Source organism: Onthophagus taurus, chromosome 3 (genome assembly GCF_036711975.1).
Source record: "Onthophagus taurus isolate NC chromosome 3, IU_Otau_3.0, whole genome shotgun sequence".
Lineage (NCBI taxonomy): Eukaryota > Metazoa > Arthropoda > Insecta > Coleoptera > Scarabaeidae > Onthophagus > Onthophagus taurus.
Window position 1 is genome coordinate 6714584 of NC_091968.1, and position 15201 is coordinate 6729784.

The following is a 15201-nucleotide window of genomic DNA, read 5'->3' on the forward strand; positions in this document are numbered from 1 at the left end:
GTGATAGTGCTAGTGTAAAAAAGAACTAACACTAGACCGAGAACTAAAAACATTCGAATTTAGCCGCACGTCTCTCAAGACTGCTAAATCCGAATGATTCTAGTTCTAGGTCTTGTGTTAGTTCTAATAATAATAATTTAATCGTCACTAAGATTTACAATAATAATACAAAAATATACATTATTATTAATAATAATAAATGCCTTTATTAGTGACCCTGAATGTATTACAGAATAAATCAAATTAAACTACCCAAAATAAACTAATCCAAAAACTACATCACATTCAAAATTAAATCATTCAAATTTAAAACTATTCAAAACTAAACTATATAAGTTACAATAAGGGCCCAAATGGTGCGATATCAGGCGCGGTGCCTGATTTTCGTATCGAACCACGAGGAAAACAAAAATAAAAATAAAAAAAAATATATATAATAATAAAATATAATAATAATAAACTATTGCGTGAGAAGTAAAAGCTGCCTGTAACGCCGCCAAAGTGATGATTAGGGCCCGGAACTTTTGTAACGGTACGATACGATTTACCCCCTCCACTTGTTCTCCTAGAAAATGATCGGTTGTTATTGACGACCGACGATCGGTTTTTTATTGCGCATCAATGTCAACATTGTCAACTGTCAGTACGATTTCACTGTTGTCCAAATGTGCAGTATTCGACGCTTTTCATCCGCATAATTTCGTCAAATTTGCTATTTATCTTTCTTTAGTTACCTTTAATTGGAAGTTGGAGTTCTGTTTGAGTTCGTATTATTGTTTTTTTTTAAGAATTGTTTTAGTTTCCCTTTGTGGTAAAATTGTTGTTCGGATTTGAGAATTGTTCAACAAATTGCCCAAAACAATATACCTTTAACTCTTAAGGAAAAATATGGTTCAATAGCTCAGTATTTTATTTATGCTCCATTTACAAGTTGTGGTGTTGAAAGATTATTTTCTAGGTACAAACTCATTTTAACGTCAACTAGAACGTCATTTACAGAAGAAAATTTAGGGATGGTTGTTTCAATATGCGTTAACAGCAATTTTTTTATATCCGTATCCGATTTGTGATTGATATTACAAATCGGATCATGTTTTTTTGAATTAAAGTTATAAAATATATTTTTTTTTAATATTTTCAAATCGTACTGACAGTTGACACTGACGTGTAATAAACCGGTCGTCAACAACAACCGATGAGGTGAGTTGACTTGACGCCACCGACTTGTATTCTAGGAGAACAAGTGGTGGGGGTAAATCGTATCGTTCCGTTACAAAAGTTCCGTGCCCTAGTGATGATACTCTTAATTTTTTAAATGCTGATGGAATGTCATTATATACCTGCTGAACCGTATAGGAAAATGATCGCGTATATAGAGTTAACCTATGTTTCGGTATAACAAGACGTGATTTCCTCCTAATGTTCACATTATGAACGTCCGTGCGATGCCTAATTCTGCTATGCAAGTAAGATGGCCTTCCACTGCAGAGCAGTTTGTGTATTAAACAAGCCGTATGTAGTCGCCTCCTGTTAGCCATGTTCAACCAGTTAGCCATAGACAAGGTATTTGAGATCTTCGCGTACTTCCTAACCCCATATATGTATCGCAGACATGAGTTTTAAATTAACTGAACTCTCCTCGATGTTGCTACAGTCAAGCAAGGTCCATAAAGTACATCGCAAAAGTTAAAATTTGATAATATTAATGCTTCACATAACATCTTTTTTATATCGCGCGGCAACAAACCGCGAGCAGGATACAGCGCTTTGAGTCCTACCACAGACTTCCTAATCAGACCGCTGACGTGAGCATCAAATCGCAGAGCAGGATCAAGCACCACTTCCAGACTCTTAGCCTCAGATCCCATCTGGAGCACGGTACTGTTAATGGAGATTTTACCATAGAGGTTATTTGCAATAGCCTCTCTCCTGCCACTAGGCCCGAACAACAAAATTTGAGATTTGCTAGGATTAAGGTTTAAACAATGCTTAAAGGCCCTATCCGTAATTATACGTAGGTTATCATTGAGCATGCCAACCACGCTTGAAGTATCTTTGAGACTGAAAGTATGATATATTTGAGAGTCATCTGCATATAAATGGTAATTACCGGTTATATTCCGGAAAAGTTGAGATGTATATATGATAAAAAGAAGCGGTCCATATATACTCCCCTGAGGTACTCCCCTAGAAACTCCAAATTCACCGTCAAAATCAATTACCGTATTACCACTATAAAAATTCTTTATAACATTAACACTTGGTTGACAAAAAGATCAATTTATCGGCAGAGGCGATGTTTTCAAAAAGACCCAACCGTCAATGTATGTATGAATTAAGATAAATAATTAATATGCCAACTATGGGAAAAAAACAAAAACAAAAAATATAAGTCTGCATACAATTCTGTGGGTATATTATTCCACAGAGTTATAGTTTGCACAGTGAACTTGAGTGAGACATCAGACTGTGCTCTAGTACGGAGACCGCGAGATGCCATGGACTAAAATGCAGTGAACAGGTAAATTGGAGGTTGAGAGGAAAGTATCTTGTATAATGTATGTAATTAAAATGCGTAAGGATTTACGCTTCTCAACGGTAAGCATCTTGAGATAATTACGATATGGTGTAACATGGTCATACTTTCTAAGGTCGAAAATAAAGCGCAGACAATTATTTTGTAACCTCTCTAATTTGTTACGGAGACTAATCGGGAGGTCTGAGTTCACGACATCGGCATAGTCAAATAGAAGAGAATTAAAGAGTAGCAGAGGTTGCGACGAACAATAGGTGGAAGGAAACAGCCAAGTTTGCGTAGGGAGTAGACAGAAATAAACCTTCCTGCAGACAGACTCAACCTGGGGCTGCTAGGACAATGCAGAATCCATCATCACCGCCAAGCTTTTAACTGTTTGGTAGAATTGTATGATGTTACCATCAAGTGTCAGATGGGTGTTATTGATGGAGTAAAATTTGGTTAGCAATGGTCTTGATCCGAAAGCAATAGCTTGAGTCTCTGCTATATTCAAATTCAAGCCATAGCATCTAAACCAGTCTAGAACACTAGTAAGATCCTTATTAAGCCGCATTACCGCTGCTGGAAGTTCATCCACAGCTACAGATGTATAAATTTGGAGGTCGTCTGCATATTGGTGAAAGTTGCACTTAATTATCTTAGTAATGCAATTGATGAAGACAGAAAAAAGAAGTGAACCCAAAACAGTGCCCTGAGACACACCGCAACGGCTTGTAAATACAGACGAGGAAGATGAACGCAAGGCATGATTAGAAAGGTATGATTGAAACCAAGCGATACAGCTCGGCGAAAAACCTACAGAAGATAGAATTGTCATCAACAAGCTATGATCAACAATAAGGTCAAACGCCGGTCATCACAACCAGGTCTAATATCATCAGTCATCAGTAATTTTGATAAGTGCCGGTGTCGTGCTATGACCTGGCCGGAAACCAGATTGAAAATCAGTGATAATCAAAATACCGCTGTGCCTGCATATACACCAAGCGCTCAAGTACCAGCACCAGCACTAGTGGAACGAGAATGTCTAAAAACCTGGCGGACTTGGAATTCGTCAAACAACTCCAAGGAAAACCTGGAACTAATATTAGCGGAGCCAGTAATGGCGAGAATTGTTGATACCTTAATTGAATCGTCGAGTGAGGGAGATTCGGCAAAATAACTAGCCAGAGAATCACTATCAAAACCATGGTAAGAAGGAGATTCAACTACACCAAGAGAACGCATGGTTTTCCAGAAAGCATTGGACGTAGCATTGGAAATTTCCGATAAATATACAATTTTTTTAAATTCTTACAACGGTGGTTGCAGCGGTTACGTAAAGCACGGTAGCTTTCTCAATTAGCATTGATCGGATATTCTTCTCAACCCGAATCTTGCAAAAAAATCAGCAAAACCTGGTTTTCAGAGAATTACAAATTGACAAAGATGTTTTTTTCCCGCTTTGCTGTTCTAAATAATAAGGAATGTGATACAACCCAAATTAAACTGATCAGAAATTCTGTTCAACACAAATCTTGCAAAAAAAATCCTGCAAAACCTGGTTTCCAGAAAAATACAAATTGAAAAAATATTTTTTTTCCTTATTTGCTGATTTAAATAACAAGGAATGCGTTGCAATTCAAATGAAGTTGATCAGAAACACTGTTCAACCCAAAAATTGCAAAAATTCCTCAAAAACCAGTGTCTTCTGCGCCTAAGTTTCCTTATGCTGCTTTGACTATTCATCCAATGAACTTTAGTGTGATTCTTTGTTTTCTGATGTTTGGGATCAATTGTACAAGATAAATAGAGGTTCGTCCAGTGACGTTGTTTTAACGTCAGCGCTGGCTGGTGGTCTAGCAGGATCTGGAACAACACTTTTTGTATGATAAGTTTGTATTCCTGGTCGAGTTTGAACATCAAAGATGTTATTTACTTTTATAATAATAATTAAATAATTTATAACTGTGCTGCAGCTCTTTCCATTCCTCTTATGAAAATTTTTAATTTGTCCATCACTACTGGAGTCTTTCCCTTGGCGTGGAAACGCGCGAATATTGTACCGGTCTACAAATCTGGTCAAGAACTGCCGTCCAATTTCTATTTTGCCCTTAATTGGAAAGGTATTTGAAAGGTTGAAGTAACACGGTATTTATCCTGCCCGCTCTGTCGAGACGAACATGCTCGAGTATGTTGACGTTCTGTACTTTTCCATGGACAACAACATCCAAGTAGACGCGGTATACACGGACTTTAGCAAAGCATTTGACAAGTTAGATCATAACTTGTTATGCGATAAATTGTATCGCGCTGGTGTTACTGCATATTTGCTGGACTGATTTACCTCTTACGTCTCGGGACGGACTCTTGTCGTGCGGTTTGGTGGATTTTGTTCACGTGCCTTGTCAATCTCTTCTGGTGTACCTCAAGGCAGCCACCTGGGGCCTCTGTTGTTCCTTCTTTACATTAACGACATCTTTGGCTCCTTTTCCCATTGCCGCTTGCTCATGTATGCTGACTTAAATTCCTTCTCCCTATTTATAGTATAAATGATTGCGCCAAATTGCAGAGTGACTTTGACGATCTATGCAGGTTCTGTTCTGATGACTGTCTTGTTTTAAATATCTCTAAGACCTAGAACTGGAATCATTCGGGTTTAGCCGTCTTATGAGACGTGCGGCTAAACCCAAATGTTTCTAGTTCTAGGTCTAGTGTTAGTTCTAGTTTTAGTGCAATTAAAATATGCAACATAGTGATATTTTATGCTAACTAGCGTTACCTACCACTATTACTAAAACCAACATTACACCTAGAACTAGAAACATTCCCATTCTAGGTGACACAAATTATATTGACATGTTGCATTTTATGTTGCTCAAAGTAAGTAGGTACGCCCTAGTTTCTATCGAAATATGTTTTTATATATTGCATCTTAAGTGAAATTCATTGTATGTTATCTTAATGTACCATAATTAAATTAAAATACACTAATTTCAATTTTATTTATAGGAAATGGGTATTTCTTTTAAACCGAAAAATGATATTATTTTCCCGCAAGGCAAATTTAACCAATATGAATCTCATAAAGTTATTATTACTCATGTTGAATCTCTTTCCGAAATTTATTTAATTATGGTGAGTTTATTATTAAGTTTATATTCATTTATTAACATTTAGTTTTAGGCGGAATCTCATAGACCGTTTAATGATTTAAAAAAAGAAATGAATAAGACCTATTTAGGTGCTAAAAAGGGATTTGTTTATTCCATGGAAGTTGGTAAGCTTTCATATTTAATTATAAAACGATTACACAATTAATTTTGATTTTTCTTTAGGAATGTACGTTGCGGTGTCGATTATAGAAAAAGAATCAATAGTGAATTGGTACCGAGCAAAAATCACCCAAGCGCCAGAATCTCGTAGCACAGTAATCGTGAAATTGATCGATGTTGGTGTAACCGTAGCGATTCAATGGGAAAACATAAGGAAATTAAATGATACTTTCTACAAAACGAACGCATTGGCTTTTCAAGTTGCGTTAATCGACGTAAACAATTTCACCGATGATAATACGTCGACTGAGAAAATCACCAAGTTCTTCCAACGTTATGTACAAAAAGGAATTGTTTTAGAAATGATTGTCCAGGAAAATGACGTCGTACCTAAAATTGTTTTGGTCGAAACTTCCGATGACACCAAATTTTGCGTTAATGGAAAGCTGGTTGCTGAAGATTGTGCAATAGGAACTGGAAAATAGTAAGTCTATAAATAATAAGATTATAGTACAGGGTCTGTTACGACGAGCTGAGTCTATATGTAGAAAAACACTGGTACTATTTTTGTGAAAATTTGCATATAGGGTTTATATTTTTCAGTTTGTATTTTCAGTTTTCTCCAACTTCCGGTTATACCGGAAATGGACTCCAACTTCGTTATTTTAAATTAAATGTACGAGATCCTCGATAAATTTTAATATAATTTGATAAAAGTCGTCATATGTCTAGAGTGCACCATTTTTGAATTATTTTAGTTTTTTCGAAAATTTTGACAGATGCAGCACTTCACAATGGGCGCGTTCACCAGAGAATTCCGTTTACGTTGGCAAATGCAAACGGGTTACATTTGCGGTGGTGATTTGGTGAACGGCCAATTTTTCTATAGACATATGGTTTGATAACAACAGATGGCGCTTTAATGACATTTATTTATAATTTTAATTAATTTATAGGTACATATCGCTCAATTTATCATGAAATTCTTCATTTTCAAAGATAGTATACACCAACCCATTAAATAAATAATTTCGGGCTTCTGCCATTCTTTTTTGTTGATTTTAAATTTAAGATGACACAAACACCAAACACCATTTGCGATTGCTAACGGAAAAATCATACGATTGATAAAATGGCGTTTGAAGTTAGGGTTGCCAACAGTTTGGTCTCCGTTTGCAAACGTTGACAGTTGGTGAACGCGCCCAATACAAATAAGTTTTCAATTTTTTCATTCACCAGCGTATTGTACGCTGAAAAATAAGGAAACTTTGTCATCCCTATATTTAAAATGTACAGTGTGGTAATTAATTATCGTACTCAACGTCATCATTGCAAGTATGCAACCAATATCACAGTATTGATATTGGCATACTTGCAATGATGACGTCGGGTACGATAATTAATTAATACAGTGTATGGTTTTCGTGGAAATTTAAACAATAGTTATTTGTATTATAAGTAATACAAATAACTATTGTATAAGTAATCATGCCTACTAAACGATAAAACAAAAATGTCTACGTCAGGACAATAACGATTATACGTATTTTTAATACGAGATAACGGCGAATTAAAATACGCATTAGTGCTAGAACTGGGCAATCTAAATAAACACTGAAAGAACAGCATATCAGCGTTCGCAAACCGAAGACGGTGCACCTCTGCTCGTACGAACAGCATGGTAAGTTAAATTTGTGAGCCAAATACCAATATAAATTATTTTATTTCAATTCTTTTCTTCTTTAATGTTAAATATCTTCGAATCTACTAAGTTTTGAAATCAATGTTAATTAGGGAAGTTGTGCTTTTGATACTCTCACATCTAATAAAAAGTTCGTAATGAAGAGAAAGTTTTTTGTGACGCAGCGCCATCTTTATTTCTGTATAATGAATAATAACAATACTTAAGAACTAAAGTCATTTATGTGCTCTAACAACAACGTCTTACAAAACTAAGATATCGCAACCTACTGCAGAGATGCTTTGCCTAGGAGTTTTAAGTGAAGCACTATTGAGTCCGATGCCATACCCCAAAATAGAATGCTTTGGAAATTTGCAAAATAAGCCATCCTCGTTGCTTCGTGAGTTGCAATCATTTTTATTCTCCTAATTGCGTATATTGCAACGGTTAATTTGATAGCTATATCCGATGTACAGGTATCCCGAAACTCAACCTGTTCTGGTAAAAATAAGAAAAAAAAACTATGTCTCTTAGTTAAGTGGTAATAGACATATTTTTGAAAATATTAAAAATCGTTCCCGTACATCATGTATGTATGTATGTATGTAGGAAAGCGGAGGGTATGCTACGCATACAGCACCCAGGTCCCAACGGGCCCCTTGTACGTCCTCCTACACTCTCTCCGGCTACATCAACCAGCTTAATGTCAAAAATGACATTTAAATGACATCTTAAAGGTTAAGTTTATAATTTTCTTACAGTTTGACATTCCAAATGATATGTCAACCTCAATTTTTGCTATCAATTGACGTTCTAACTGTCAAATTTAACGATTTTGCATCACGAAAAGATTTTAATGTCAAAAATGACATTTAAATGACATCTTAAAGATTAAGTTTATAATTTTCTTACAGTTTGACATACTAAATGACATCTATTCCTTCTTTTCTGCAACCAATTGACATTCTAACTGTCAAATTTGATCATTATTCATCACAAAAAAATATTAATGTCAACAATGACATCTTAAAGATTAAGTTTACAATTTTCTTACAGTTTGACATTCCAAATGATATGTCAACCTCAATTTTTGCTACCAATTGACGTTCTAACTGTCAAATTTAATGATTTTGCATCACAAAAAGATTTTAATGTCAAAAATGACATTTAAATGATATCTTAAAGATTAAGTTTATAATTTTCTTACAGTTTGACATACTAAATGACATCTATTCCTTCTTTTCTGCAACCAATTGACATTCTAACTGTCAAATTTGATCATTTTTCATCACAAACAAATATTAATGTCAAAAATGACATCTTAAAGATTAAGTTTACAATTTTCAAACATTTTGACATTCCAAATGATATGTCAACCTCAATTTTTGCTACCAATTGACGTTTTAACTGTCAAATTTAATGATTTTGCATCACGAAAAGATTTTAATGTCAAAACTGACATCTTAAAGATTAAGTTTACAATTTTCTTACAGTTTGACATTCCAAATGATATGTCAACCTCAATTTTTGCTACCAATTGACGTTCTAACTGTCAAATTTAATGATTTTGCATCACAAAAAGATTTTAATGTCAAAAATGACATTTAAATGATATCTTAAAGATTAAGTTTATAATTTTCTCACAGTTTGACATACTAAATGACATCTATTCCTTCTTTTCTGCAACCAATTGACATTCTCACTGTCAAATTTGATCATTTTTCATCACAAACAAATATTAATGTCAAAAATGACATCTTAAAGATTAAGTTTACAATTTTCAAACATTTTGACATTCCAAATGATATGTCAACCTCAATTTTTGCTACCAATTGACGTTTTAACTGTCAAATTTAATGATTTGGCATCACGAAAAGATTTTAATGTCAAAAATGACATTTAAATGACATCTTAAAGATTAAGTTTATAATTTTCTTACAGTTTGACATACTAAATGACATCTATTCCTTCTTTTCTGCAACCAATTGACATTCTAACTGTCAAATTTGATCATTTTTCATCACAAAAAAATATTAATGTCAAAAATGACATCTTAAAGATTAAGTTTACAATTTTCTTACAGTTTGACATTCCAAATGATATGTCAACCTCAATTTTTGCTACCAATTGACGTTCTAATTGTCAAATTTAATGATTTTGCATCACGAAAAGATTTTAATGTCAAAAATGACATTTAAATGACATCTTAAAGATTAAGTTTCTAATTTTTTTACAGTTTGACATACTAAATGACATCTATTCCTCCTTTTCTGCACCCAATTGACATTATAACTGTCAAATTTGATTATTTTTCATCACAAAAAAATATTAATGTCAAAAATGACATCTTAAAGATTAAGTTTACAATTTTCTTACAGTTTGACATTCCAAATGATATGTCAACCTCAATTTTTGCTACCAATTGACGTTCTAACTGTTAAATTTAATGATTTTGCATCACGAAAAGATTTTAATGTCAAAAATGACATTTAAATGACATCTTAAAGATTAAGTTTATAATTTTTTTACAGTTTGACATACTAAATCACATCTATTCCTTCTTTTCTGCAACCAATTGACATTCTAACTGTCAAATTTGATCATTTTTCATCACAAAAAAATATTAATGTCAAAAATGACATCTTAAAGATTAAGTTTACAATTTTCTTACAGTTTGACATTCCTAATGATATGTCAACCTCAATTTTTGCTACCAATTGACGTTCTAACTGTCAAATTTAATGATTTTGCATCACAAGAAGATTTTAATGTCAAAAATGACATTTAAATGACATCTTAAAGATTAAGTTTATAATTTTCTTACAGTTTGACATACTAAATGATATCTATTCCTTCTTTTCTGCAACCAACTGACATTCTAACTGTCAAATTTGATCATTTTTCATCACAAAAAAATATTAATGTCAAAAATGACATCTTAAAAATTAAGTTTACAATTTTCTTACAGTTTGACATTCCAAATGATATGTCAACCTCAATTTTTGCTACCAATTGACGTTCTAACTGTCAAATTTAATGATTTTGATCACGAAAAGATTTTAATGTCAAAAATGACATTTAAATGATATCTTAAAGATTAAGTTTATAATTTTCTTACAATTTGACATACTAAATGACATCTATTCCTTCTTCTCTGCAACCAATTAACATTCTAACTGTCAAATTTGATCATTTTTCATCACAAAAAAATATTAATGTCAAAAATGACATCTTAAAGATTAAGTTTACAATTTTCTTACAGTTTGACATTCCAAATGATATGCCAACCTCAATTTTTGCTACCAATTGACGTTCTAACTGTCAAATTTAATGATTTTGCATCACAAAAAGATTTTAATGTCAAAAATGACATTTAAATGATATCTTAAAGATTAAGTTTATAATTTTCTTACAGTTTGACATACTAAATGACATCTATTCCTTCTTTTCTGCAACCAATTGACATTCTAACTGTCAAATTTGATCATTTTTCATCACAAACAAATATTAATGTCAAAAATAACATCTTAAAGATTAAGTTTACAATTTTCTTACAGTTTGACATTCCAAATGATATGTCAACCTCAATTTTAGCTACCAATTGACGTTCTAACTGTCAAATTTAATGATTTTGCATCACGAAAAGATTTTAATGTCAAAAATGGCATCTGAAAGATTAAGTTTATAATTTTCTTACAGTTTGACATTCCAAATGATATGTCAACCTCAATTTTTGCTACCAATTGACGTTCTAACTGTCAAATTTAATGATTTTGCATCACGAAAAGATTTTAATGTCAAAAATGACATTTAAATGACATCTTAAAGATTAAGTTTATAATTTTTTTACAGTTTGACATACTAAACGACATCTATTCCTTCTTTTCTGCAACCAATTGACATTCTAACTGTCAAATTTGATCATTTTTCATCACAAAAAAATATTAATTGCAAAAATGACATCTTAAAGATTAAGTTTATAATTTTCTTACAGTTTGACATTCCAAATGATATGTCAACCTCAATTTTTGCTACCAATTGACGTTCTAACTAAAAGATTTTAATGACATTTAAATGACATCTTAAAGATTAAGTTTACAATTTTGTTACAATTTGACATACTAAATGACATCTACTCCTTCTTTTCTGTAACCAATTGACGTTCTAACTGTCAAATTTGATCATTTTTCATTACAAAAAGATTTTAATCTCAAAAATGACATGTTAAAAATTAAGTTTACAATTTTGTTACAGTTTGACATACTAAATAACATTTACTCCTTCTTTTCTGTAACCAATTGACGTTCTAACTGTCAAATTTGATCATTTTTCATTACAAAAAGATTTTAATCTCAAAAATGACATTTAAATGACATGTTAAAAATTTACTTTACAGTTTTGTTACAGTTTGACATACTAAATGACATCTACTCCTTCTTTTCTGTAACCAATTGACGTTCTAACTGTCAAATTTGATCATTTTTCATTACAAAAAGATTTTAATGTCAAAAATGACATTTAAATGACATGTTCAAAATTTACTTTACAATTTTGTTACAGTTTGACATTCTAAATGACATCTAGTCCTTCTTTTCTGTAGCCAATTGACATTCTAACTGTCAAATTTGATCATTTTTCATTACAAAAAGATTTTAATCTCAAAAATGACATGTTAAAAATTAAGTTTACAATTTTGTTACAGTTTGACATTCTAAATGACATCTAGTCCTTCTTTTCTGTAGCCAATTGACATTCTAACTGTCAAATTTGATCATTTTTCACCATAAAAAGATTTTAATGTCAAAAATGACATATAAATGACATCTTAAACTTTAAATTTACAATTTTCTTTCAGAACAATATTGTACTGTGCTATTACCGATTTTGAGTAATAAACTCCTAAAATACTTATAGATATGTTATAACCAGTATTTCTAGATATTCTTTGAAGTATTAAGAATTACATAACTGAGTAATTACTTAAAATACTTACAAATTTATTAACGTTATAATTTTAATATATTAGCCAGTAGTTTTCCATATACATATAGACTCGACTCGTCGTGATAGATTCTGTATAAGCTCCCTATTTAATTTTTTATTTCTAGTGGTTATGAAATATCATTTAAAGGAGAAGACCAACAAAATTTCACCGTCGAAATGATGAAAATGATTCAATCGAGTCAATCAAACGATTCCTCGGATTCTCACGATTCAACACTAGACGGTTACAACAATCAAACTTTACAAATTGAAGTCGAAATCGTCTCCGTGGAAACCCCCAGTTTAATTTATCTCAAAATTTTGCAGAACGAACGTAAATTCAAAGAACTTCACGCTGCAATGCAAGCTTGTTACGACAGCAGTACCGCATGGCCCATCGAAAAATGGGCTCCAAAACAATTAGTTGCCGTCAAATACAACGGGGAATATCTCCGCGGGATTGTCCGCGAAGAAGTCGCCGAAAACAAATATTTAGTTTCACTAAAAGATATTCGAAAAGACGTCGAAATCGAAGCTAAAGATATGATGATGTTGTATAAAAACTTTACTAAATGCCCCGAATTAATTACAAGGTGTCATTTAGCTAACATAATCCCCGCGGGGGGTTCAGAAAAGTGGTCCGCGATGGCGTGCGAGTTATTAGAAGAAACTTTAAAAGGGAAATCAAAAATTTATTTGATTAAAGTGGGGAAAATCGATATGAATACGAGATCTTTACCCGTTTTGCTTTGGTACAAACAATATTTTCCTGGGTCTGCTTTAGAAGAATCGAAAACGGTTATGTACTCCATAAACAAAGTTTTATTAAAAAACGGTTTAGCTTTAAAAACGAACACAATCAAAGAAAGTTTACCATCCCCAGAAAAAATAATCCGCACCGACTCCATCGATAAAAAATTTTGGGATTGGCCCTCACCCGTTTTAATCCAAGACGACCACATCGTAGCGATTCCTTCTTGCGTTAACAGCTCAGGTCAAATTTATATTCACGATGTACGCGATGAAACCGCTTTAACCGAGATGTCAAAAAAGTTATTAAATTATTTTAAAGACACCGAAGTCGATAATAAATTAGAAGATTGGAAAGTCGGAGATATCTGCATCGCTAAATACTTCTTAAACGAAGGGTGGTATCGCGCTAAAGTCGTCGCGATCAACCAAAACACCGTGAGCGTTGTCATGGTCGATTATGGAAACGAAGAAGATTTAAACCCCATCGATTTACGAAAAGAAATCTTATTCGATAACGTCCCAATTTACGCCTCAATCGTTTATCTTCAAGATTTAAACCCTTTAAATGACGTTTGGGATAAAGACGATTTAGACATCCTCCACGGTGCAATCGTCGATAAAGAAATTGATGTTTATTTCACGAAAGGACACAACATCAGAAATCCATCCCCCGTTTTAATGTCTTTTAAAGGTATCAACGTTAACGACTTTATGATGACGAAATGCAAACATTTACAAAAATCAACCGTAAATGAAACAGAAATAAATTCGTTTCTTACAAATAGTGATTGCGAATGCGATTCTGATTCGCCATCCGTTGTGCTTCTTCCCAATGATGAAACCGATAAAGAAAGCGAAAAAGACGAAGAAATAATTAAAATTACTCGAGAAATTAATACGTTTGAGGAAACGCTCAAAAAAGAATTCAAAAATAAGGAGGAATTAATTAATGAAACAAATAATGAAATCAAATTTAAAATAGAAAATATTTCAAATAAGTCATCGTTTGAAATTGTAATAATAAATCTTTTCGATTACAACCAAATCATTTTTGAACAAGCGAATTACGAACACACAAATTTGGAACAATTCGAAGCTATGGAAAAAGATATCCAATCTAATTCGCAATCATTAAAACCTTTAGAAAATATCATTTTGGACGCGCCGTGTATCGTAAAATACAGCCAAGATAATCAATATTATCGGTGTAAAATTTTGGGAATCCGTAAAGATGACGTTTTAGTTTGGTTTGTGGATTACGGTAATTTTGAGTACGTCCTAAAAAGTGAATTAAAAGAGATTAAAATGGATTGGTTGGATTATCCGATTCAGCAACATTTCGCGGAAATCGCCGACGTTAAGTTCGAGAATGCGGCTAAAAAGGAAGAATTTAAAGAGTTTTTGGCGAAATTTTATTCCGAAATATTGTTGGCGGAAGTGGCGATGAGGGAGCCGCTTAAAGTGAAACTTTTTGATACGAAAACGCGCGAATTGATTTATCAACAATTTATTAATTGATTTATTTTTTTATTTTAAGCTTTATTTTATTATAAATGTTTTTTTTTAAACAAAAATTGTTTGGTAGGATAGAGTTAGAATTGTATCAGATATTAGTAAAGTCAAATGTTATTGCATAAATTATGCCATAGTAGGACATTTGACAATTAAGTTTAAATTTGATATTTTATTATTAATTTAGGTTTAGATACAGTTAATTTCTTTCGTTTAAGAATGTAAGTAATAATTTGGTTGTTTTAATAAATTGTAAGACTTTTGTTAGAAAATAATTTTGAATTGGTTAATAAATAAAAATTTTAAATAAAAACTCATCTTTATTTATATTAAATTTTAATCTATAACAACTTAGAAAAAAGATGAAAATATTTTACGTATTTAATACATGTTCTCGACCTTAAAAAAATCACAGAAGAAAAAAATTAAAATTAACACACTAGTTTCTTTTATCAACATCATTTTTTTGAACTCAATTTTTA

At 32.4% G+C, this 15201-nt stretch overlaps 1 protein-coding gene across 1 annotated transcript in view; it reads left to right on the forward strand.

Moving 5' to 3' along the window:
* Positions 1 to 14811, forward strand: part of LOC111413462 (tudor domain-containing protein qin) — a 104689-nt gene extending 89878 nt beyond the window's left edge. Inside the window, exons 8-11 of the mRNA XM_023044447.2 lie at positions 5528 to 5653; positions 5702 to 5795; positions 5854 to 6274; positions 12580 to 14811. Of these exons, the coding sequence (XP_022900215.2) occupies positions 5528 to 5653; positions 5702 to 5795; positions 5854 to 6274; positions 12580 to 14725 (2787 nt within the window). The 3' untranslated portion in view covers positions 14726 to 14811. The remainder of the gene's footprint in view (positions 1 to 5527; positions 5654 to 5701; positions 5796 to 5853; positions 6275 to 12579) is intronic.
* The last annotated feature ends 390 nt before the right edge of the window (positions 14812 to 15201 follow it).